Source organism: Camellia sinensis, chromosome 6 (genome assembly GCF_055761805.1).
Source record: "Camellia sinensis isolate YWXY chromosome 6, ASM5576180v1, whole genome shotgun sequence".
Classification (NCBI taxonomy): domain Eukaryota; kingdom Viridiplantae; phylum Streptophyta; class Magnoliopsida; order Ericales; family Theaceae; genus Camellia; species Camellia sinensis.
Window position 1 is genome coordinate 134,036,033 of NC_138966.1, and position 27,693 is coordinate 134,063,725.

General features: G+C 34.8%; 1 protein-coding gene and 1 pseudogene across 1 annotated transcript; both read right to left on the reverse strand.

Annotated features, from left to right (window-relative positions):
* Positions 1–2,849: 2,849 nt before the first annotated feature.
* On the reverse strand, positions 2,850–10,341 carry LOC145792396 (uncharacterized). The gene is made up of 5 exons (XM_082873124.1): positions 10,175–10,341; positions 9,634–9,726; positions 8,836–8,895; positions 8,688–8,740; positions 2,850–3,117 (listed from the first exon to the last, which is right to left on the reverse strand). The coding sequence occupies exons 2-5, from the start codon at positions 9,651–9,653 to the stop codon at positions 2,906–2,908; spliced, it is 345 nt and encodes a 114-aa protein (XP_082729250.1). The 5' UTR covers positions 9,654–9,726; positions 10,175–10,341; the 3' UTR covers positions 2,850–2,905.
* A 6,103-nt stretch (positions 10,342–16,444) lies between these two features.
* LOC145793592 (putative LRR receptor-like serine/threonine-protein kinase At3g47570 pseudogene) lies at positions 16,445–18,408 on the reverse strand (annotated as a pseudogene).
* Positions 18,409–27,693: the final 9,285 nt, after the last annotated feature.

A 27,693-nucleotide genomic window follows, 5' to 3' on the forward strand; every position in this document is an offset into this window, starting at 1 on the left:
TATAATATAGTCAAACATAATAAAATCTTAAATAAGGACTGCTAACGAAATAGGAGGTTAATAAATACAAAAGTGTCACAATGGTATATTCTCCAACAACCAATCTTAGTTGGAACATCTCACACGAACATATTGTTGATATATAATATAGTCAAAACAAAGAATAATCGTCCCAAAATATTAGTCCCTTATTCTATTTTTTATTATCCCAAAATATTAGTCCCTCTTCCAAAATCAAGTACAAAAATAATGTAAATTTCCTATTTTGTCATTCTTTTAAATTAATAAACAATATAAAAAGTACAATTATGACATTGATATTCGCAAAAAATGTACTATCAAAAGGATAATTTTGGAAAATCAACTTTTTTCAAATGCAATAATTGTACTACCAAAAAAAGTTAGATTTCTCAAAATGGACCATTATTTTGAGACGGAGGGAGTATCATTTATTAAAAAAAATTTAATAAACGATTTTTCGTTCGATAATCCGAACACGTAATTTTCGATATTTGATCAACTTAATTTTTTTTATAAAAGTAAGACATATTCGACAAATTTTAAAATGTAAACTGTTTAGATTATCGAAATTAAACCCAAAAATGAACCCAATAGCCTACTAAGTAGGGAGCCAAGTAGAGAAATTCAAGAAGAGGATCTGGACTCGATCATCTGTCCCAGTTGTGTGTCCCAACTCCCTGTCCCCTTACTTTTGTGCTTACGTGTCCATCACTAAAACTAATTCCTAACTCTGTTAAGTCGCTCTCTCCCTCAACAATCACCAAACACAAAGTTCAGCCGCACAAGAATTCTGAAACAATAATTCAAAATTTTCAAATATAACAAATCAAACTCAATAAATAAAATTAGCAATTTATGTTTGTGAGTAAACAGGGGGTTTACGAATAGAATAAAAAGAAAAGAGGAAAACTTGATTGGAGTATTGAATCTAAATATAGATATATATGACTACATATCTATCACTCTCGCACAATGTTCGGTGCAATTTCAGAGATCTGGTTCAATAATAGTTTTGATGTCAAATTCTGTGCAAGGCTTGATAGGTGAACGAATTTCTGAGGACTACTTCTACAAAGGCAATGATGAAAATCCACAACATAAAACTCATCAATGAGATGTAGCAGGAATTTTTTTTGACAATCTAATACTCTTTTTACAAGGTCATTTCAACAGGTGAACAAGTTTCAGAGAAGCGACAATAGTCTGAATACCACATCCTGCATCAGGCAGGAAGCAATCGACGGTGACGATGTGAGGTCGCCGGTATCCAGATCTGAGATGAACCAGTCATGTGATCCATTGGAGAGAGAGAGAGAGAGAGAGAGAGAGAGAGAGAGAGAGAGAGAGAGAGAGAGAGACGTGGCAGTATAAGAGGAACGGCACTCAGAGACGGGACACAATATTGGGACAGAAGATTCAGCCCCAATTGTTCGTGTCTTTGTTACCGTATATATATATATATATATTCATTTTTTGATGTTTGGCCCGATAGAAAATAAATGTCAACAGAAAACCATAATTTGGGTATATATATCTAATCTAACTACTCTCACACACTCATTTAATAAAAATTAATTGGGTGTCGCTTTTCCATTTTTTATGGAAAACAAACTTATTAGGGTAGAAAATATTTTCAACTTTTGAAAATATTGGAACTAGTGTGGATCTTGATAAATACTGAACACTAACAACTCGACTGCATTTTTAAGTAAGAGTATTTGTTGCATTTCACAATTGTGACATGTTGCCCTAATTTCAATATATTTAAAAGTAGGAGAAAAGATGACTATCTCAGGTAATCTCTTGCAACTTTGAAAGTAATTGTGGATATAATCCTACATTTTGGGATAAACTACGTAAATCTTGTGTTCTTCATGAAATTTGGATCTTTAGAAGTGGGAAAGGTCTAATATGGTATGAAATATGCATAGGTCAAAGATCGGGGTTATGGTACACTGCTCACCTGTGGACTTCATTCAACCTTCAAGCAGGAACTATATGGACATGCAATTCCAAGGAAAATGTACAACAAAATGATAATTTTAAAAGGGATAAATGTCAATCCTAGGCACACAATCTTGGTTGTAGACATCCCACATGAACACATTTTTGAAATAATAAAATCTAATCAAAGAAGAAAAATTGACAGTTACATATTCAGGCTATAGATGAGTGATTGCTGATGAAAATGATGAATGGTCACATGAACACTCATCAATGAGGCAACAATAAGATGAAGCCACCATTTGTACCAAATTGTACCCAAGGAAAGATTTAAAAAAGAAGAAGACGGCGACAACAAATAATAGAAGGCAAAACAGAACAAAATAAAACACGAAGTGAAGGAAAACATAAGCTCGTAAGGAGAGATTAAGAAATCATCACAAACGACAACAGAACTAAAATGTCATTTCAAAATAATTGCCAAAAGGATCCCACAAATGCATAAATAGTGAATCCATCTAAATAATACAGAGAGAAGTCATCTAGAATGTTAAACAGATAGAATATTTTCCTTTCCATAAGGACTTTTATATCCCCTTAAATATTTTGTATTTCACAAAAGAGAAACAAAGAAATGGCGTACATATGGCAATTATACAACAATCTCCATTTAATTATCTTAGAATAGGTAAATAAATTCAAAATGTAATCTAATTCACAATATAAAAACAAACATAAGTATGTTTCACACAAGTTGCTCAGTTTAGTTAGTGTAGATCCAACCCAAGAAGCTAGAATAAATATCATAGCCATAAAGAACAATTAGCATTGTCAGCTATAAAATCTGCATACCCCCCCCCCCCCCCCCCAAAAAAAAAAAAAAAAAAAAAAAATTAGGACAGAAAAATGCATGAAAGATAAAGCTTACATTTCACTTTGATTAAGCACTGACAGTTTGCTTGAAACACATGACTGCCCATTTGACTTGAAAAGAGAATCGCATGACTCCCCTTGCCTTTCTCCCACGTGATTCAAAGCATGAAAAATTAAGACCAGCTGAAGATTGATAATCAGAGAACAGACAAATAACCAAGATTCCATTGATAACATTGATGCTAGCTATTCTTGCTTCAATAAATGCATCAGTAGTCCCTGTTGTATTGTATCATAGTTGTCAATTCAAGAATCGTATCACGAAACAAAATCCTAATTGTGCGAATTGTGAATCAAATTGAATCATAATTTCATTTTCTCATTTTCTTTTCTTTCTTTATTTTTTTATTCTAAACTATTCATGTAGGAAATATGAGTTAGCATAATAAAAAATGATGTTAGACAATTTTATATGGGGGAAAAAATATTTTGGCACAACTTACAGTTCTCTAAAAGCTATGAAGCACCAACACCTCTCAAGAGGTCGCATATAGGTATCCGACACACGTCGGACACGGACACGCGTCGGACACGCTAAGACACTAGGACATGCTATGGACATGCTGACAACACGCTAGGGACATGTTAAGGACACACTAGGGACACGTTAGGTACATGTTGAGAGCTATTTTTTTACTAAAATAGCATGCCTAAGATTGATAAATTTAATAAAGTTAAATATTTGACATAAAATATATATTAAATATTTAAAAATATATGTTTTGAACGTGTCCCTAGCGTGTGGTGTCCTGCATTTTTTGAAAATTACATGCCCGCGTGTCCGTGTCCGTGCCTCTTAGTATAAAAGTGAGAATACCGTCTAATTCGTAAGATACTACCTTCATAAAGAGAGATGAGGGTCTAAACCCCACCAACAATAAAATTATTTAAAAACCATAATTTATTGGGAAACTACACTTTACCCCCTCAGCTATGGGCCGTTATCAATTCACATCCCTTAACTAAACATTGTTACAACTATGTGATTATTAGAAAAGTTATGCAAAGAAAACAGTTAAGAGTCCAACATTAAAAATATTATAGAAATGTAAGTAACAGAAACACCAAAATAGTGCTTCAATAAAGAAAACATAGTTAAATAATGCTTGTCTGCATGAGTAAATATGCATCATTATATAACTAACAACAATAAGGTTCAAAAGTTACAGAACATGCTAATGAAGTCCAGGCTTGAAAAGGTACAAATGTAATACAAATGTAAAAATCAGCACATGAAGAACAAGCCTATCAGAAGACTTAGAGTATTTGCAGGATGCATTGGTTTGAGGCAAGCCACGAAGTGATAAATTACCAAGTAATCAAATTAGAAGCAGTCACAAATTTGTCAGAGTTCATTTGTCATATATAATTAAAGAAAAAGAGAAATTATAAGAGATGCACCTATATAAATTTCAAAACACTCAATTAATAGAAAAAATATTGAAAACCAAACAATTAAAAAAATATGAAATAATAAAGAAAATACTAAACAAAAAATTGTGAGACAGCAATTAGAACTACAAAAATCAATAAGAATACACACAATTACCAAGTAATCAAATTAAAAAGTCACTGATAAATTTGCAGCATTTCATTTATCATATAATTAAGGAAAAAGAGTAAGAAAAATGCACCAATATAAATTTTAATACTATCATTTAAAACAAAACAAAAAATATCGAAACACAACAAAATGTGCAAAATTTAATTAGAAACTAAGGTTATAATTTTGATTACAAAGAAATCTTAGAAAAAAAAAAAACATAGTCTCAATGGAGACTACGAGAAAGAGAAGTCGTTTTTACTAATCTCAAGCATTGAGATCCAAAACTTGCAAATTCTTTTGTAAAGATATCCTAGCAAACAAACAAACCAAAAGACAAAGAAAAATCAAACAATAAATAATATATTTATCAAAAGAAAACAAAACTATTTAAAAAAATTTATGAAATAATAAAGAAAATTTAAGAGTAATGCTGCCACCCTTAAAACCTTTTTCATACCACCTTTAGTGTACCACCTTATGTGTTAGCACCTACATTGGAGATAGACATGAGTGGAAGGGCCCATTACACCAATGGCGTGCTGACACATGGGATGGTACAGTAAAAGTGGCATAAAAAGGTGGTAAGTGTAGCATTGAAATTCAAAAGTTAAGAACTCTTCTCTTACGATTTCCTAGCAAACAAACAAACCAAAAGACAAAGGAAAATCAAGCAATAAATAATACATTTACCAAAAGAAAACCAAACTATTTTCAAAATTTTATGAAATAATAAAGAAAATATTAAACAAAAAAATTGTGAGAAAGTAATAAGAACTACTAAAATCAATAAGAATATACAAAATTACCCAGTAATCAACTTAAAAGCCATCACTGATATTTTTGCAACACTTCATTTGATTAAGGCAAAAGAGAAATTGAAAAAAAATGCACCTATATATATTTCAATACTATCAATTAAAACAAAAAATATCGAAATACGAAACAAAATATGAAAAATTTAATTAGAAACTAAGATTATAATTTTGATTGCAAAGAAATCTTAGAGAGAAACTTAGTCTCAATGGAGACAGTGAGGTCCGTTTTAACTAATCTCAAGCATTTGACAACCAAAAGTTACAAATTCTTTTCTCAAGATGCCCTAACAAACAAACCAAAAGACAGAAAAATCAAGCACTTTATCAAAAGAATACCAAACTATTTAAGAAAATTTACAAAATAATCAAGAAAAATACTAAACAAAATTTGTAAAACAAGAATAAGGCCTCGTTTGGCAAGTGGCTTTTTTGGCCAAAAAGTCAAAAGTTACTAAAAAAATAAAAAAGCCAACAATCTATACCAAAAAGTCAAAGATTCCCTTTTCTCTCTACTTTTTGCACATCTTTTTGTAAAAAGCCAAAAAGTCATCCTAAACATAGTGGGTGTTTGGGAAGTAGGTTTTTACGTAGGTTTTTTTAGTTGTAAGATATTATTGGATAAAAAAATTTTAGTGTTTAGGAAGATAGTTGGGTTTTTTTGTGGTTGGATGTGATGTTTGTGAGAGAAAAAGTGAAATGATTATGGGGTTGGATGTGATATTTTGTTTGGATGTGTTTTTTTTGGTTTTGCAAAACTTTTGTCTTTTAGTGGAAAAAATGAGAAAAAAATTTGGGAACCAAGTTCCCAAACACCACCATACTAGTTTTTTTTTACATCATATTTTAGTCAAAAAGTCAAAAAAGTTACTAAAAAAGCCTGTTCCCAAACGAGGCCTAAGAATTACAAAAATCAAGAAAAAATAAAGAATTACAAAAATCAAGAAAAAATAAAAAATTACTACGTAATCAAATTTAAAACTGACACTAATAAATTTGCTACAGTTCGCATTGTACCAAATTAGAAAACCATCACCTATAAATTTGCAAGAATTCATATGTCATATAATTAAAAAAAAAAATAGAAGAAAGATACCTATATAAATTTCAATACTATCAATTAAAACAAAACAAAACAAAAAAATGTCGAAAAACGAAACAAAATATGAGGAGGTTAATTAGAAACTAAGACTACAATTTTGATTGCAAAGAAATTTATGAGAGGAAGTTAGGCTCAATGGAGCCTACCAGAAAGAGAGGTCGCTTTTTCTAATCTGAAACATTCTGATCCAACTAGTATTGTTGACCCATCGTGCATTGCACAATTGTAGGTGCTAGTGGTGATTAGGAAGTGATAATTTATATACACAAAAAAAAAAAAAAAAAAAAAAAAAAATCATCCAAAGATTTAAGGTTAACAAAGGTACTCAAAGAGCTTCGACAACTATTAAAAGATTTGAATTAATATACAACAAAACCAACTGCATTTGTTCTTGAATCAAACAATTAAACAAATTTATGCCTAATCTTTAACGGAAAATTTATAACTCTAATTACACGAACAAGAAATTTGGAATAAAGTCATGTACAAAATCATCAAAGGTTGCCAAGTATGAAACATCTACATACATGTGTAAATTTTCTGAAATAGAGGGAGTCAATGCAAACTATGATTGCTTGTTGGTCTATATTTGAAGATATGAAGAACAAAGTGCTTGGCACTCCAAATCTTTACAAACTTAGAGAATTTCCATTATACGAACACCACTCACTGTTGTAGTAGCTCGTTAACCGAATGGACAACTATAGTAATTATCATAGTCAAAGTAAGTGGCAATGGTTTGGGAGAAGAGAACATCTAATTAATGGATTTGTATGACAGCATGATGCTGCTTTTAATAAATCCTAATTATAGCCAAACACACATTTCAAGGAGTTCATCCTCTTCCGTAGCATGTGTGTTACTGAGTAGGAAACTGAAATCACATTGTAGACACAAATTTTAAAACATGAAGTGTTTTAACACATTTCAAAATTTTATGTTACAAATGTCCACTGTTTAGTTTTTGGACTAAACAGTGTTGATTATTTGAATAGCAGGTTCCTATTTCCGATCTGTATTTCAGATCGTTAATTACACATTTTATACAAATGAAACCTCCGATTAATGAAGAACAAAATAAACAACAAAAGACAATTTAAGAAAAATAAATATTTTATTGAAATTGTTATGTGTTTTGAACCCTCGAATACAAAATACAATTCTTGGGTTTGGAACCCTTTACCTATTCATCGCCATTAGCGTAGGCTCTTGAGTTCTCTAAGCTTCTCTTCTTCTTTCTTGTAACGACTTCTTTAGCTCTCAATTTCTTTCTCTCTCTCTCTGATCTTTTCACTTCTAATTTTCTGATCTCCCGTCTTGTGTGATGGTCCTCATATTTATGGAGGGCCATCAGGTGATAGGAATGCTTCATCTTTAATTTGAATTTCAAATTGAATGATAGCGCCATTTGAATTTTGAATAATAGCGCTATCTGATTAATCGTATATTTGATTAACCGGATTGATCTTTGGAGTTTCATCCTCTGTGGTGTCCTTGCTGTAAGCTCTACAGGTGTCATCTTTCATAGGCTCCACATGTCACTTGAGCATCTTGAATAACATCGTTGAGATACAACGTCGTTTTATTTATGTACTTCAACGGATCATGTTGATCTTTTTTTAGGAAGTGATTACCTACAACCTTCCTATCATAGGCTCTATACGTGTCATAAATTTAGTTGAAATTTATGTGCCAACACACATCAATTCTAATTATGAACACTATGCACGCATATACTCATGTAGTCTACTCAGACACAGAACTAAAAGTATTTTTACATGTACTTGTATGTATATCAAATCATTTAGTTAATAAAGAAAAAAGAAACCTGCTGCACATAAATTAGAGCCAGAACAAATAAAATGTTATTATTAATTACATATGAGCACAATCCATAGACAGCTCCATGCTCAACATGACAAACACCAAACGAAGCGAAAACACACTGACAAATAAACATTTGGCCTTTATTTTGTTACCAACAAAAAAGATGAACAGCATTTCAAAGAGACAACTGCCTCAACTGTTATGCTTCAGACATAATGAACACAGCAAAATGATTGTATGAGAAAAAGCATGATGGATACAAAGGATTTTCACTTTTTTCAAGGACAAAATGCCCATAAAGACGAAAGTCCAATTGTGGGAAAATTTTACATTTATATGTGCAGCCATGCAGACCAGTTGACTGGGTAAAGCCCAAAAAAATCTAATTTAAAGCCTCCAAATTCTTTCCTTTAATATAAATAAATAAAAATTTTGTTTAATTATTTTTCTGCTACATACTAAATGAGCAAGCTAACAAAACAAACAATTACAACAAATATACCTTCAACCAGAGAAATGCAGAGCAGACTTCTCTTGTTTATGCAATGAAGGGATCTGCACAAGAGAAGAGGATGTGAAATGAAGAACATGTTTAAAAGATATATACCTAGAAAGCAGAATCCCATGTCTAAGAAGCCAAAAAAACAAACCTTAAGCCAGAGAAATGCAGAGTAGGCAACAAATCTTCTTTTCTCATAAAATAAACTGGTCTACATGGGCGAAGACAACATGAAAGGAAGAACATGTTAATGAAATTTATTTAAAAGCAAAAAAGGAGGGTCACCTTGCCTTCAAAATAAAAATAAAAAAAAGAAAACACATCGCACAAACAAAAGTAATAAACAGTATATTAAATCAGCCACATGAAAAGGCTCGCTGGCCCATTTCTCCACCAGCAGCAGCTACCACTATCCTCCCCTAGTCATCCCTAAGCTTACCACTTGTTTTCCATGACCAGCATCTCTTGGTCCACAACAACAATTGTGATCCCCTCACAAACCCCTATCTCCTCCACCTCCACGACTGCCACCAGTCTCACTACTGCAACCATCTGACCTCCCCTTCAAATTCCAACCCAAATGTGATCCACGGTGACCATGTATGGTATGACCTCTAATTCATGGCAACAACAGCTCAAAACTAAGCATTATACAGCAACCTTCTTTCCTTTAAATCCACTAGGGGAGAAAATTTACAAATTATAGAAATAAAAAACACTATTCACAATACCACAAACTTGGAATATGGAGGATTCTTGACTTCACCAACCTTGTCTTTTGGAAAGCACCTGCGTTCTTACCTATTTCCATTTGTTTGCATTACTTGAAAAAATTAAATAAGTAGACAAATAGAATCAACATAATCAGCATCAAAGAATAATAATTTCTAATTCATTAACTATAAACATATAAACTAAGCAAAAATAAGCAAGTTTATCTACAGTTTACCTCATGAAAGGATGTCTCATAATTCATATACTGTTCTAGCCTTGTCAATCTGTAGTTTTTCCTTGCTACAACAGATCTTTCCCAAAAACTACCCTGAAACTCAAAAGGGTGAGGGGGAAAAAAAAAAAAAAAAAACTAACTTAATTTAGTGAGTACGGAAAAACAGTAACTATTGTTTGATGTTCCAATCTAATATGAACAAACAAATAGTTAAGTAGTCCCCAAGTTGCAACAATAATATTGCAATAAAAATGGTCGGGAGTGAGAAACAAAATAAATCATATCATAATCATAAAGGTCCATTTCACCACCATTGCTTCTATAGTAGTCTTTAAGTCAAAACCCCCCAATAACCATTGAAAACAGTCAATGACCATTGTGTAAAAATACCCATTAAGCAAAGTTTCATGCATTTATCCAATCCAACATCCAAACAGTGACAGTTACAACTAGTAACACCCATCGATTGCATACTAAAAAGATAGAAAAGCAACAACACAAAAAATAACAAAAGGAAACAATGCGGCAAAAGATGTATCACCGGTGTGGCCATTGTTTCACGCCATGTTTTGTTTCCAAATTCTGACACTTTTGTTTGGATTTCTGCTGAGAGGCTTTCGATGTCCAATCCAATCAAAGAGTGAATCGATTCTTCTGGTATCAAATTCGACTGCCACGAACTTGTTCTTGCCCTCATAGGCTTCCCAATGTTAGGTTGTGGATAGAAATAAAGCCTGACAATCTCGAAAACGATGATGGTTTAGAAGTAAAGGCCAATTTTTTTATTTTTTTTTAGAACTTATTTCAGACATAAAAATTAGAATTAAGAAGCCAATTTTTAATTATCTTTTCAAACATTCCTGAAAACATAGAGAGGAGACGCGTGTGATGAAAGCCTACTCCAACGCAAGGAAAATGCAATATAAATTATCAAAATTTGATTAGAAAATTTAATTATTTATTTAATAAAAAATTTGATATCCTTGACATTATCCACAATGCAACGAGGTCAACCGCGATTGGGAATACCTAAAAAATTGTTTCCTTTTTATTTTTAGTATTTTTTTGTTAAAATTTTATTTTTTAGTCCATTTTATGTAAATAAATTCAAAAAATTGAAAATAAAATAATAAAAAAACTTAATTTGACCTTTTTTTTAAATTGTTTTTTTGAATTTTTAAAAAAATTTAATTTTTTAATTCGTCTTTCAAAACTTAATCTAGAGAAACTTTTAAAAAAAAATTTAAAGATTTATTAAAGACAAAATTAAGTAAGGAAAAGACGATCGAGGGTTATGCTAGGATTCCAAATAAATTATCAAATTTTCTATTAAACCTTTTATATTGGTGGGACCCACACATGTGATTTGTGTAGATCTTACATTCATGTAAAAGATTTGATAAAAAATTTGATAATTTATTTAAAATTCATAACATTTTCCAATGATCAATTAGGCAAACCAATGGTTTAATATCATTGTGCCTCATTGGCCTTAATATTGCCTTAGTTATTCTATAAGATGTAAATTTGGCCCGGCCAATCTTAGGCTCGGGTCAGCTGAGGCCCACTCACATTTATCTTATTTTTATTGAGAAAAATTAGTAAAATATTTTTCTTTAATTTTTTATAGTAGGACAGGTTTAAGATATTTTTTTTATTAGCTAAGTTCCCTTAACATTTTCATAGAGAAAATTTGACTCAGAAAAATTTCGACAAATTTAAAGAAATTTCTTTGATTTGACAGAGAAATTTGAGTTGTGTTGGGAGCAGCTCTGGAAATATGATTACAGAGCTATTTTCAATGCATTATTTGGTTAAAGTTATTTAAAATTAATTCTACAATAACATTTCAAAACTCATTTCAGCTTTTGTTTGGAGAAAGAGTTTTTTTTTTTTATTTTGAATTTTGAAAAGCGCATTTTGGATCTACCCGGACGTCTAGCCGGTTGACCGGAACAATGTATTTTTTTTATTTTTGGCAATTGGCACCTATTATTTGGGGGAAAAAATGGGAATTTTGTTTTTGACCTTTTTTTTTTAACATAAATAACTTAATCTTTTTTATATTTTAAATCAAAAATATTTTAAAAAATAATTCCAACTTTATTTTTTTAATAATTATTTTTTTGAATTGAATTTTAAAAAGAGTTTGGTTATAAGTTTTGAACAGAATTTTCAATAGAGTTTTGAATTGTGTGTTCAGTTATAAATTATAACGTTTTGAATTAAGTTTTGAAAACTCTTTTCAAAACTCATAACCAAACAAATTTTCTTATTTCACGTGTCACATCAAACATTCAAAACTCAATTCAGTACTCAACTCAAAACTCAATTCAAAACTCCTTACTCAACTCAAAACTCAATTCAAAACTCTTTTCAAAACTCATAACCAAACAAATTTTCTTATTTCACGTGTCACGTCAAACATTCAAAACTCAATTCAGTACTCAACTCAAAACTCAATTCAAAACTCCTTTCAAAACTCTAACCAAACAAATTTTCTATACTCAAATCATAATTCCAAAACTCACAAACTCAAAATACACCTCTATTCTCAAATCATATTTCTAAAACTCTACCAAACGCTACTTTGAAATTTCTCTTACTTGAGGCAAAATTTCTCTAAATTGAGCAAAATTTCTCTAAGTCTATTTTTCTCTGTGACAATGTTGAGAGACCTGAACTATTATAAAAATATTGTATATAATTTATCTTATAAAATCTTAATATCAGAGATTTAAAAAAAATTCCATTTTTATTAATGGTAGTCTAACTATAAGTATGGATTTAAAAATCCGACATTAGGCATCATAATGGGGCTGTTTGCCACATTTTCTACAAGGTTATAACTTATTTTAATTTAATAATTTGTGTCAGATTATTTGGCACAGTTTCTCCTTAGAGTTTAATTGGTAAAAATAACTTGAAAAAATAAAAAATAATAAAAAAATAAAACTGATTACTTTTAGAAGCTAGAGAATATGATATTTTTAATTTCTACTTTTCGGTTATCAAATTTTACGTTAAAAAAAAACTTCACAAAATAGACCAATGATCAATTTGCAATGGCTTTTTCCGCATTTGGGTCACATACAACCTAATATTGTGGAGAGATCAAATTTGATGAGTGTATCAGCTGGTTTCTGTCACGTATCATAGAGTAACTATTATGGCGATTGCTACATTCCTCTATGGACTGTTACATTTCATTAATGATTTTTAAAATTTTATGATCATCGCACCCCATTTTGATATATTGGCTGCTACTCTCAATAGAAAAATGTTAGGAATTATAAAAGTTTTATCAAATTTTTTACTAAATGTGGGTGTGAGACCCACACATATGAATCTTACACCCATGTGAAACATTTGATCAATTATTTAGTAAAAAATTTGAGACCTATAACATTTTTTATTTTTCAATTGATATTGCTACGTATCTCAATATCACAATTAGAATCATAATTGCAAAAGAAAATTCATACATGGTCCTCAAATATCGTAAAACGTAACTTACGTGCTGCTCTTGACAAATAAGAAACTATAATCCATATCAAGTCAGTCATCTGTTATATCTCAATTCTAAAATAACGTCCAATTAGTTCACATTAATTTATGTTTGGGAAGGAAAAAATTAGGTGCACATCTAACCATTGGTCGCATAGTGCACAAAGTGGTTATCGCATGATTTGAACAATAATATATGTTTGGGAGAAAAAAATTAGGTACACACCTAACATTTGGCCGCATAGTGCACAAAGTGATTGTCGTGTGATTTGAACTAATAATCCCAAGGTTATTAGGCCAAGAATTTACCATTAAACTAATGGTTCACCCCTTATATATTATATCTCAACTATTTAACAAAAAAAAAAAATCATTATGTCTTATTTATAAAATCAAAAACGTTTAAAAGCTCTAAATTAGGAGCTCTAAGGGAGCTCTAACAGGTGGGTCCCACCTCATGATGTGATGTTTTGACTTTTTTTTTTTTTTCCCTTCATTGCCAGCTCATAAGAGCTGGTTTTAGAGCTCATTTCTAGACCTCTCTATCAATGCCGTTGTAAAATTTTGAGCTAACTAATTGATTTGAAGTATCATACAAGTAATGACACATAGTTATTGGTGTTTTGGGCTATTGAATAATTATTCGAGCGTCAAACATCTGTGAGAACATATACAAGAAATTCTATGGTACACCTTTTAGTTACGATCTTTGTACTATGTGATTATAATCTATTGTTGTGTTAGTTATGACTCATTTGTGATATTAATTATAATATTATGTTGATTATGATCGAAAAACCTTTTGGTTATACTTTAAATAGTATTTGATTATTACTTCTTCTTTTTTTCCCCTTAGTTATGACTTTTTTAAGATTAAGAGTTGTTTTGGATACGACTTATGAGTTGATTGTTTTGCTTATTACAAAAAGACATGAAGAAAATTAGATAGATGATGTGATAGAAATGAGTAACTCTTGTTTAGGATACGCTTTTTTAGCTTGACTTTTTGACTATTTGGTTATTTTAGCTTGTCTAAAAAAAGTTGTGTTTAGGATGATTTTTAATTTTTTTAATTGATTTGATGGTTGTAAGAGAGAAAAATAAATAATTATGATTTGGATGTGACATTTTGTCTTATTGAATATTTTAGCATTTTTTTAATCTTTATTAAGCTATTTTAGTTAAAAAGTTACATCCCAAACAAGGCCAACTTATTAATTGTGTTACCAAAAAAATTCTAAATTATGACATTTATGATAATCAAACCCACAAATGTGAGGAGATGGGTGGCTATTGTGTCGGGGTATGGCAACCACTATTGTGGAGGGCAATATGGGCTAATTTCGGAGCCCGTTTTGATAATACAAACGATTCATATTTTAGAGTAAATTGGATAGAACTTACCTGCAAAAAAATCAAATTAATGAGATATCGCTAACCCTTTCATTTCCTCACATTTGTATTCATTTTTATACTTTAAATCACAATTGTCATTTATTTTTATAGATATGCAATTCGATAAAATGGTTAACGATGCCCGATTGACTTGATTTTTTAAAGACATGTTTTACTCAATATATTCTAAATATGAATAGTTCGAATCATTGAAACGGACCTGAAATGGGCCCGGATGGCTGCACATCAGTGCAACCACCCCATTTCCCAAATATGATCACCCAATATATGCATAAATTGGTGTAATGTTACAATATCTTGTAATTGTCCATTTTATTTAGAAAATTTTACTATACACCATTCAAAGAGTTGTATTATACGCACTCTTAGTTATGTCATTTTCTTTTCTAGTTATAAATAATTTTCTTCTTTAATTATAACATTATTTTAGTTATAACTGATGAGATCTTTGATTATCTCTCGTATGATGTTTGATTATAAATTATTATTTTTTAGTTATGATTAAAAAAAATATAAAATTATGTCATTTTATTTATTTATTTATTTACTTTTCCCTCGCTCTAGGGTTTAACAGCAAGTATTAGCAACAACTTTGTCTCTCTAGGGTTTAAGAATTGTGTCTCGCTCGGCCTTGCATCAGGCTGCTTCGGATAAGGGATTTTTAGTGCTGACGTAGCAGATTATGGTGAAGGTTCAAGGAATTTGGAATTCGAGGGCGTTGGTAGTGTTGAAAATGGTGGAGAAAGGTATTGCAAGTGTTGCTAAGCTCAATTGAATCTACAGATATATAAGGTAGGATTCCCCTTTGTGCTCACTCTGTCTACAACCACCTTCCCACAATCTAAGAAAACAATCTTTTATCCCCAAACACAAACAAAGATCCAGACAAATCAATTTTATCTCTCTTCGAACCTATCAATTTCAAAGTCACAACCAAATATAGTAAAACATTTTCTATAGATAACACTTTCTGCAGAAACACACGGAAAATAAACGTCAATTTTGAACAACAATTTAACAATGACTAAAGAGCAGGAACTATATGCACATGCAATTCAAAGGAAAAGGTACAACAAACTGATAATTTTAAAAGGGATAAATGGTAATTCTAGCGCACAATCTTAGTTGGAAATATCTCACATAAACACATTTTTTATATAATACAATCTAAACAAAGGAAAAAAATGACAATTATTTATTCAAGCGATAGAATAAAGTTGATGAAGATGATGAATGATCATATGAACACTCATCAATGAGGCAACAATAACACAAAGCCACCATCACCAACAAAATGATAATTGAGGACCTTGGACGTAACCTTGATCAGCAAAAGAATAAACATGCTTTAGTCCACTTACCACAAAACAAAACTTTCAAAAAATAATTAAAGAAATTACAAAAAGAAGAAGAAGAAGAAAGAAATGAAAATGAGAGCCAATCAAAAAGAAAAGAAAAATGAGAAAATGAAATTGAGATATTTCAAAAGAGGGAAAGATGCATTTTGTTAGAGTAATGCTATACATAAATGAATTTCTCATTAGATTTTCTTACCACGAGTCACAAATTTAGTGGGGTTCATAATATAAATAAATTTACGTGGAACTCAATGTTTTGTATCTAGTGGTAAGAAAATCAAGTAAAAAATCTATTTGTGTATAACATTTGTCTTGATATACATGGGTCAAGAGGATATGATACACACCTTTGCCTTTTATGTTGCAAAATCTCTTCCAACTTCCTAGTCTTGGTTCAACCCTTCATTCATGTATGTATTTTTGATCTTATGCAATTCGCTAATAACACTCCCCATTTCCATTCGATTTGTTGGTGATTCCATTGAACATGCAATCCCAATTCTCAAAATGGAAACTATGCAGTCTTTCATCTAACTTATTCTGTTATGCTCCAATAGAATGCAGGGATCCACAATCTCCATCACTTGATCAGGCAAAGCATTTTTATTGAAGTTATGAAAATTTAGATGATCCTTAAACAAATCGTCAGTTGGTCTCTTATTTGTAAACATCTCCAGTAAAAGAATCCCAATACTATATACATCCCCTAGCGTGGAAGCCAAGTCACCCATGCCATACTCTGCAATTTGTTTCTAATGTTAGTGTGAAAAGTGAGTCTATAGTTTGTTGACATAGTTTTACTCCCAATAGAAAATGGGTATGATGGCCTTAATTTCATCTCTCAATAACAATATTTTTGTTTATGTGTGCGAGTGACTGAGCGAGATTATTGTTTAGAACCTACATAGATCATTGTAATTTTCTTGAAGCAAACAAAAATGAGTCTTCGATGGAAATTTTTATCGGAATCAACCATTCAAGTTTTGAAGCATTGAGTAAGATTTTGTAAAATGCCTTGTTTGCAAACTAGTATATTAATTCTTTAGATACCATACCACAAACTATTTTGATCGGAGTAAAATTTCACACTATAGCGTTACAGAACGAAGAGTTAAAAAAAAAAAGGAAAAAAAAGAAGAAAAAAAGAAAAGGAGAAGATAGAGGCAGCATAGAGGTTTAACTCAGGTATTCCATAGTCAAGTTCAAGCATGGCCACATTAAACAAAGTAAACTTGAAACTGAATGGCAATCTCGGTTTCTGGAGGTGGAAGCACACATTTGGAGCATTCAAAAATGGCACGGAATCTGTATAAAAACAATGCTTAAAAATATGTAGGAGCCCACTATTTTGTAGAAACCAATCATTGTGTTTGGTTTTAGTTTTTTGAAAATTGAATTTTTTGTTTTTTGTGTGTTTTTTTGTTTTTAGTGAATATTTTTTAAATTTTAAGCAAAATTTTTTTTTTAAAAAAAACTTTTTTAGAAGTATCTTACTTAGATGTATCTATATAATAAATTATTTGTGAATAAATAAATAAATACACAAAAATATGAAAAATGTATTGAATTTTCATTTTTTTTTTGTATTTTTGGTATTTAATGAATTTTTTTAAAGATTTTTTTTCACAAATATTATACTTTCTAAGTGTATTTATGTTAGGTGTGTCTAAAATTTTTTTTAAAAAAAATTGCTTCAAATATTAAAAATTTTTACAGAAAATGATCAAGTAAAATTTTCTGAAAAATGAATTCTGAAAACTGGAAACAAACAGAGTGAATGGTTTTTTGTATGGCTGTTTATCTTGAAATTATTCTACCATGCAAGGTGTATATATATGCATACTAGGGGTGTAAGCCCACCCGATGGGTGTGTTATTAAATTTGTAAAATATAAATTTTGATTTTGAATTAAAAATATATGTAATGTTTTGTTTTGTTGATCAAGTGGTAAGGGTATTGCTTTCCAAACCCCTGTGCACTTTACTTTATAATTTTTTTTTCCTTTTTTGATATAAAAAAATCTACTTGGCAAAAGGAGAGAGTAAGCTTCAAGAGACTAAAGTAAGTTGTTCACATATATAATAGTATAGATGTGAGTATATATTATTGTGTTTCCTATTGCAAGTTCAGTTTTTCTACTCCAAGGAAATTGAAAAGATTTTGTACCTAGAGCAACATAGCCTATGGTTCCCCTAATGGCAATTGAATTGCTTTGATCTTGTTCCTCATCACTAGAAACGGTAGAAATAATTTTCTCTAACCCAAAATCTCCAATAAGGGTTGCTATCTCATCATCCAAAAGAACATTACTTGGCTTTAGATCACCATGAATAATTGCCGACTCACAACCACAATGAGGATACTCAAGTGCAGAGGCAATACCAGTGGAAATGTCTAGCTTCTGGATTAGTTTAAGATTTCTAGGTTTTTCTAGTTGCTCATGGTCTCCAACTCTGGCTTGATGCAACCAATTGTCTAAGTTTCCATTGGCCATAAATTTATATACTAGAGCTTTGAATTCATTACCATGGAAACCTACACCGGAACAAACGCTCAAAATTTTCAATAGATTTCGGTGCCTTACGTCTCTTAGTGCCTTGCATTCTGACATGAAACTCTTAGAAGCTCCTCTGGTCTAAAAATTGAGCACTTTCACTACAACAAGCATCTGAACGTGATCAAGATTCCCTTTGTAAACTAAAGCATAGCTCCCAACACCAATTAGATTAGCCTCTAAGAATCCATTGGTGGCTTTGAGAAGCTCTGCACAAGAAACCCTCAAAAATTGATCTTTGATTGATGGCGTGCTAGAGGTCTTCTTTTTTGAAGCACGACGCCATTGAAGAAATATAAAGAAGCTAACTAACAAAGATAAAAATATCACAATACCAACCACCAGTAGGATCACTTTTATCCTGTGAGAAAGCTTATTCTTACTGGGGGTTGCAGGATGGACAAGGAGGAAGGTCTAATTTTGCAGTACCTCCATATAGATCATTATTTCCAACAATTGAAATTGCACTTGAATTTCGAAACACTCCCTGTATGGGAACTGGTCCATGTATCATATTAAAAGACAAATTCAACATATCTAGTTGAAGCTCACCTAGAAAACTTGGGATCAGTCCTGACAAATTATTGCGTGAAAGATCCAATAATCTTAAACCCCCTAGCATGCTCAAACTTTGAGGTATCTCTCATTCAAATGAGTTGGCCTCCTTGTGAAGCCATTCCAAACTAAAACAATTGCTCAACATGTTTGGTATGGGTCCTGATAATCTATTATAGGATACATCCATGTACCCAAGATTTTTCAAAGACCCGACTTCTGATGGAAGATAATCGGTTAGTGCATTGTGATCTAACATGGGGAATGTTGAAATGGAGGAAAGACTCATAATTTCAGGGGGTATTGAACCATTGAAATTGTTTTTAAAAAGGTGTAATTCCAACAAGCTATGACAATTTCCCAAACTTGGAGGTATGTTTCCATAGATGTTGTTTTCTCCCAAGTCGAGAGTAATCAATGAAGTCAAATTACCAAGCAAAGATGGAAGTTCTGTGAATTTGTTCTTGGTTAATAACAGAGATTGTAGATTATGAAGTTTACCAATGGAGGATGGAATAGGGCCAGCAAGATTATTTGCTACCATAGATAATTGAGTGAGGTTGAGGAGGTTCCCGATGCTCGAAGGAATGCTTCCATGTATTTGATTAATCTGCAAATTCATCCAGCTAAGATATGAGGATAGATTAGCTATGGAGTCAGGCAATAAACCTCTGAAAAATTGTCACCCGCATCAATAATTTGTAAACTGGTGCAATTCGTTAAAGACGAAATAAAAGTGAGGTCATCCTACAACTGATTTTGAGAAACACCTATCGTTGTAAGACCCGGAAGTTTTCCAAGATCTTTCGGCAATGTCCCGCTGAAATAATTTATAGAAATAAGTATTGTAGACACCCCATTTTTGACGGCCCTTAAGACTTGGATGCCACTGATTGATCACTCAATGATGAATATGTACAGTCTCAATTTTGAATCGACAAACCTTGTGCAACAGTGTTTTTTTTCAGGTCTGTGCCTCCAAGGACCTGCCGTCCACTATTGTGGCATGCCACCCACTAATGTGGCCTGCCGGCCACTAGTGCAAAAAACTAGATATTTTCTGCCAGCTGTCCCTACAGATGCATGCACCATTCCAGCTGTGTTTGTAAGGATATTTTCGAGGGTCTCTCATATATTTCTATATATAGATGACCCTCTCTTTGGTTTGTGAGGTTAGAAAAATTTAGGAGTGAGAAAATATTTTTGGAAGAGCAATATTTTGAAAAAATTCTCTCTCTCTACAACTCTCTCTCTCATTTGCAAATTACATAGCCTTTGCTCAAACACTCTAAACCAAACCTAGAGAGTTCCTTGCTAAGGTGATTTGGGCTTGAATTTTAGCTCTTGAGGCTCTTAAGAGTGTGCAATAGTGGTTTGGGAATTCAAGGAATTATTCCTCTTCAAAAGGTATACATTCTAGTGCTTTTGTACCATCTCTACACTACTTGTTTTCTAACTTTTCTTATTGTTTTTGAGTTGTTTATAACCTGTATTTTTTCGATGAAACTCATGGTTTAAGGCCATCAAAGGTAAAGGGGTATGGAGGCTATCCACGGCGGAGAATGCGAGGCGCATATGAACTGTGTGATGCTAGCTCGGAAGATTCTCAGGCAAGGCTATTATCAGTCCACCATGGAGGAGGATTTTATTGGTTTTGTGTGGAGATGCGACAAATGTCAAATCCATGACAATTGCATGAATATCCCGCCATCAAAGCTCTACAACATGACTTCGCCATGGCCTTTCTCAGTTTGAGGAATCGACGTTATCGGTGTTGTCTTGCCAAAAGGGTCAAATAGACATAAATATATCTTGGTGGTTATTAATTATTTTACAAAGTGGGTGAAAGCTCAGTCCTATGTAGTGTTGAAGGCATCACATGTGGCCAAATTTATCAGAAACAATATCATCTGCCTGTACGAAGTTCTGAACGAGATCATATCAGATAACGGCTCCCATTTCAAGAAAGAGATGATAGACTTGTTGGAGAAATACAATGTGGCTTTTCATAAGTCATAAACATATAGGCCACAAACCAATGGAGCAGTTGAAACTGCCAATAAGAATATCAAAAACATCTTGCAGAAGATGGTTGAAACCTATAGGGACTGGCCAGATAAACTACCATTTGCACTTTGGGGCTACAGAACCTCAATCCGGACATCTACAGGGGCAACCCCTTATTCTCTTGTCTATGGGATGGAAGTCGTTTTGCCAATTGAAATTAAAGTGTCATCGCTACGAGTTATGGCCTAGTGTTAGATAGTGGAGGAAGATTGGCAACAGAGCAGATTTAAGAAGTTAATGTTGTTTGATGAGAGGATGCTAAAGGCATTGTATCATGTTCAGGGCTACCAACGCAGAATTGCCAGGGCTTTTAACGAGAAAGTTAAGTCCAGAAATCTCAAGGAGGGAGATATGGTACTGAAAGACAACCGAGCTCCCATCCATGACTCTAGGGGCAAGTTCAGACCCAATTGGACTGGACCTTACATCATCAAAGCTATCCAGTCAGGAGGGGCGATTATTCTCATTGACTTAGATGGTTTGGAATTTTCACAACCAATCAATATAGACAAGTTGAAGAAATACTACCCTTGAGAGGCTCGCTAGGCTGAAAACCCGAAAAGGCAACCTAGGCAAAAGTTAGAGCATGAAAAATTAGAAATAAAGAAAAATTGAGCTCACAAGTTTGAAAACCCTAAAGGGTGACTTTGGCAAAAGTTAGAGTGCAAAAGGAGAGAGTTAATACTCGAGTGAACCTGAACCTGAACTACGTACGGCCTGATTCCTATCGTTGGGATATGTTGGCAACTTCATCCTGAGGTTCGGCCATAACTATCTCCAACTCAACTGTCCTGTCTGTTTTTTTGATCAGGTCATCTCTATTCATCATCCGTTAGTTCGGTTATGATCTTTATTTTGGGAAGAAAAGATGGTTACGATGCAGAGCAATAGTGGTATTCAATCAGGGGTAGTTATGATTTGCCGATTTGGGTTTGAACATCTTGAGGATTGATTCTATGCGTGTCAAGCAATGATCATTTTCAAAAATGATTTTGGAAAGTTTTAATAAAAGTTGATTTTTCTCAAAATTTTAATTTTATAACTTAGACCATTTTTGGGACCAAAAGGAAAAATTTTAGTTCTCACAACCTTAATTCTATTGATTTCAACATAAAGTACATTGTCCAACTCTCTGATGCAAATCAAAGTTGCTTTTACATCATAAAATTTGAAAAGAAAGGTCAAAACAATAAACTAGGGGCATAGACGAGTCAGGTGCTCCTGCGTCCTCTGCTCGTGCTTGTGAAAGCTTTTGTAGCCAAAGTTGGCCCGACTTGTGCCTCATCCTCGAGCCAAGCCAAGCACTCGCTAGAAAGAGCATAACCGAAACTAGGGGCAAGGGCCAGAAGCTTTCTTGTCCTCCAGGCAGCAAGGTACCTAGCCAAGTGTGAAGTGCGAATCGGGAATGAAGTCGGATATTCTACCCCTTTCTCTGGGCAGGTTTGATCATGTCTAAACTAGATTTTGAACAGGAAGGGAAAGTAGAACACGTAGTGTGTGAGGCCAATCAACTGTACACTAGGCTGCCGAGTCATGCTGTAGCTCATCTCAGTCAGATTAAGCCAGAGGCAACGCCAAGCTATGTCAGTTGCAAACTTGCTGCACATCCAGTTTCACCACCATCCTTCATTGGGAAAATCCATTAGTCGCTGGAGGAAGAAATAAGCTCGAGCTGAATACTCGGGGCAAGGGTCCACCACCTTCAGCTTATCCATGAGCCATACTTGGGAAAGGATGAAAAATAAGAGAGAATAGAGAATAGAGAGATGTGTGTGGAGAGAAAAAGTAAAGAAAGGGCTTTGAGAAAAAATAGAGCATGAGTGCCGAGTGATATGCGAGGCATATATCAGAAATTGTGGGAAACAATACTTGAAGAAGTAGTGGACTCCCCGCAAATCTGGTGGTCTCCCGCTGATGAAAAGTGTCTAAGCCCATCAGGGTCTCAGTCAGTGTTAAACCGATGCAACTCATACATTCTTTCAGACATTAGGCCACTTTGATCAACCGGATGCTGGTTCCGCCATAACTAGGGGCAAGAAGGAAATGCTCAAGCATACATAAATAGAGGGCATGTTGCCCACCAAGAGCAACCAATCAAACACCCAAGAGAAAGTCCTATCATATCCCAGCACACAGACTAGGATTGGCGAGCAACCAATCAAACAACCAAAAAAGAACAACATGCCCTTTGCACCTAGTTGGGATCTTTTGAGTCTCGCTTTGATGCCCTTTGCACCTTCCTTTTTTTTGATGATTGATCTTTGTAACCTTTAGCTTAATCATCAATAAAGTTTCTTTTTGTTAATAAAAAAAAAAAAACAGAGGGCATGTTGCTGAAAACCTCGCCAGAGAGGGTCGCCTCTATCACTTATGTTAGAAAATCAATGAATCAAGCTGGGTATATCTAGCTCTCCGTCATGGGCTAAAGATCGAGCTTCATGCAAAGTAAGCCCACACATCCATCCCAAAGCCTGGTCGTGGCTAAAATAGGGCTAAGACATGATTTCCTCATCACACCGAGTTTTCATCAATGCTCGAAATTCCTGAAGAGTCGGGCACATTTCTTGTGTTCAGAAGCAAAATACATGCGTAATTGGGTCCCAGCATCAGGCCGAGGCATGGAGGAACGGAAATCAAAGTGGAGTATAGCTTAACGAAAAAAGAGCATGTATACTGAAACCTCAGAAATTTACTTTTTCCATGCCGTCTAAAGTGGCTATCCAATCCGTGAGCTTCTTGGTAAGGAATATATCCATTTGTGAAAGAAACAACAGCAAAAATGAGGTTCTGGTAAAGAAATCACGAAGAAAGACCTTTTGTAAAAGATAGGGCTGTGAGTGGAAGCCAACTGTCAGTTGTCTGGTGGATTCATCACAAGTGGCCGACCGCCCACTTTTAATGGCTGACCGTTCACTTTTTCTGGCCTACTGTCTGCTTGTGGGTCTGGCAATCTTGGCAGCCTGGTTTTGTCTTGGTCTTTGTGTTTTGAGGTCTTGTTTTGAGTCTTTTGGTTTTAGTAAGTATGCATATCTGTGTTTGGGCTGTTTTTGCTTCGTTTATCGAGTTGCATTTTGTATTTTGGCCTTTGGTTGACTCATTACCTGATTAAGAACATCATGCCAATACAAGTTTTTATTTTTGGTTTCAAATTCAACTCCATTTTCATTCTATGCAAATGTGGTGCTCATGATGTAAAAAAAAAAAAAAAAAAAAAAAAACTCTTTTCATAAAACTACAGGGTTTTCTCCCGATCATGGTTTTTACAAATGAGAGTACAAGTTTTCAAAAGCGAAAGTAAAAGCTTATCTGAAGCTATACATGTGATGAACTACCAAAATAAAAGAAACTAAGCAAAAAGAACAAAAATTGGCGCTAGTCATCTCAAGCTCGAGAGACCCTCTTCGTGCTCTTCCTCGGAGGGGACTCAGGGGCATTGTCTCCGTCCGTCAACACTGCTATCCAAATCAGACTCTGAGCCAGAGCCGGTCTTATGATCTCTGCTCCCTACCTCAGAGCTAGCCTCAGCATCATCTCTACTCCCTAACCCTAAGCCAACATCATCACCCCTGCTCTCAAATGACTCAGAATGTCAGCTCACTGCCTCCTCAGAGTCGCGGGTCTCGGTATCATCCCCGCTTAATACGAGCTCAGACTCGCTGCTCTGGTTCTGAGCTCTCCTGCCTCTATCTCGATCTCGGCGCTCATCTCGGCCGAGTGCTGTGGTCGGTCTACCTCTCCTTCCTGCCGCTGGTGCTGGTGTCCTCGGTACAAATGGGATCTAGATAACAATTGTCGACATATCAAATACAGTGTATATATGTGAAATGAGTGCAAAAGGTACAGTATGAATACAGTGTGTCAGTGCAGTGAATCAATGCAGTGTGGGGTGGTGTGAATGTTACGGTATGTGTATCAATGTACTAGTGGGAATGTGATATTGTGGTGCACAACAGTGTGAGGTAGCAGTGAAATGTATATGGAAAATAGAAAGAAAAAACATGGATACCATAGAGATCAAGCAACGTCTCTCTCCTCTGCACCATACCAATCGGAGAAGCAACTAGCTGGAGCAGGCCCTTTGTGTACTCAGTCGGTGCCGGCAAGTGCATTTAAATGATCAGTATTAAGAAGAATTAATATCTAGAAAGGGAGAGTTTAGTTGCAAGTTGTAAAGTCTGGTCCATACCTAAAGTGCGCCACGGGCTCTAACATACCCATGCCCTGCCTCAGGTGGCTCTATCAGGATTTAATAGGATGACCCGGTCGACCGCCAACATGCAAGCGTAGTGGAAATCATTAGCCAACCAGCAACTTGCATAACGGGAGGGCCCCCCCAACATCGGCCTCGGTCTCCTAGGCAGCTTTACCCACCAAGGGAGCACCTGCTGCATTGCCTGCGCGAACGCCCGTCAGAGGGGGCGTGACATGAGTCTGGATAAATGCCGCATAATCGCCCTCCGCTCTGAAGTAGTCGGCATCCAGCCCCACCATAAAATGGATAATAGCCCCAGCTGGGAGACTATCGACTATCCTCATGGAGGCTGGAGGTGGCATAGAAACGGTTGGGACGAGTTAGCCTAGAGTCTGGCGAATGAAACGCTCACCCAAGAACTAGGACCGACAAACTAGACCCTCTGGTAAAATCCGGAATCGAGACGTGGCCCAAGCCCCGGCATACTGGTCCCTTACTCCAACTGGCATCGTCGCCCACAACTGCCACATGATCTGCAAACAAAGAATGTACACATTGTTAGTTGCCATCAGATGTCGAAATATGAATCAGAACAGTAGTAAAGCAAAAATGACTGTGAATTTTGGGTTACCTCGTCGGCAACCACCGTATCAAAGTATCGGCGGTAGAAGGTGAATGTCATATCGTCTCAACTTCGGTGCCAGCACCGGTCGTTATATCGCTGTGAGTAAGGCACGACCCGGGGGGGTCTCATCCGGGGGGGTCTCATCCACTAGCTCTAGAGCCAAATCTGGGAAATAGGCGTAAACCCATAACTGCAAGAAAAGGTCAGCAGTGTTATGAACGATGCATGAACAGATATAAAACTGAAAGTGCAAAGCAAAAAGCACAAGTGTAAATAGATATGAAATAGAAAGTGCAAAGAAGAAAACACAAGTTGTGAACCAATATGAAATAGAAAGGGCAAAGCAAAAAGCATAAGTTGTGAACAGATATGAAATAGAAAGTGCAAAACAGAAAGCACAATGTTTCAATAGTCAACAGAACATGCAAAAGAAGAAAGGTGTGGTGCATACCTCCTAGGCTCTCTAGTAGCCTCTGACCCGCTCTCTTCTCATGCGGGAAGTGGAACTCATATAGTCGTAGAGTGTGGCGAGGCTAGCTCCACCCTAGTCGTAGAACCGGACTCAAGGAAAGTCACGAGGGCGCTCAGTAAGTACAAACCCACGGTGTTCCACCTGTTCGTACACAAGGTAGTACCGAGTAGGAATATCAAGAAGCCCCAAACGTACTACTTTACCTCCTCCAATGTCTCGGGCTCACTTCTATGGAAGTGCTCAGAGAACCAACTATATCTCGCCATCACTGGCCTGTATAGAGGTGGGCGCACTCCAACTAGGTGGATCCAAGCCACCTCCCAGTCATTCATATCCATGTCAAAGGGGATTGGATCACCCCCTATTCCTTAGCCTGTGATGATAGAGAAGCCATAGGGAGTCATTGTCATATTCCCAGCAAAAGAGAGGTGGAAAGAGTTGGTGGTGTCCCACCACTTCTCCACCAACGCTCCGAGTAGAGCACGGCTCGCCATATGTTGTGAGAGTTCGGTGCAGAATAAGTCAAAACCGGTCTCATCAACAAGGTCGTGGACCTCGGGAGGGAGCTCATAATACCAATCTCTGGCTGTCACAACCCTGTAACCCCAGTAAGAACGGGAGTCTCTCTATGGCAAAGAAAGAGTGGAATCAAATGAAAGACAATGATAAAGAGCATTCAGATGAAAGGTAGTGTAAGAAATATAGTTAAATGAAAGGAAAGAAAGCATGAAAGTAAAGTTTGTACCTCGAAAGTGTCGTAAGAAAGGTGGGAGTATGGCTCTCTCAGCAAAATGTCCTCTAGCATGCCACCAGCAAAATCGTCAAAACGCATCATGCCTCCAGTCGCCAGCATATGCATGTGAGGATGATAAGTGACCGGATCAAAGGGCCGTATCCTCAGTGGTAGTGGCTCAGGCTCGAGTCGTGGAGCGAACTCTGCCTCAAAGTCAACCGCAATGCCCTCTGCTGCCTCGCCGGTCTCAGTGACCATTGACTCCTTGACCTCAACAGGGGGTGAAAGTGCAGGTGGAACCTCTAGAAGGGCCTCGGTTTGAGGAATATCGTTTGCCATCTAAAAAGTGGGTGGAAACTGGTGAAAAAGTGAAGAAAATGAAGAAAAATAGGGAAAACTTGAAAAAGCCAACCCGAGGAGAGAGAAAATGGGAGAAAAAGTCAAAACTCGGGAAAGTTCGCAAAACCTGAAAGAAACTTGAGGGAAACAAGCCCGAAGTGATGAAAATTCAAAAAGATCAATGAAAAAAAAATCTGATCGGTTCAAAATGTAGAGGATCAAAGAGGGTTTACAAATAAAGT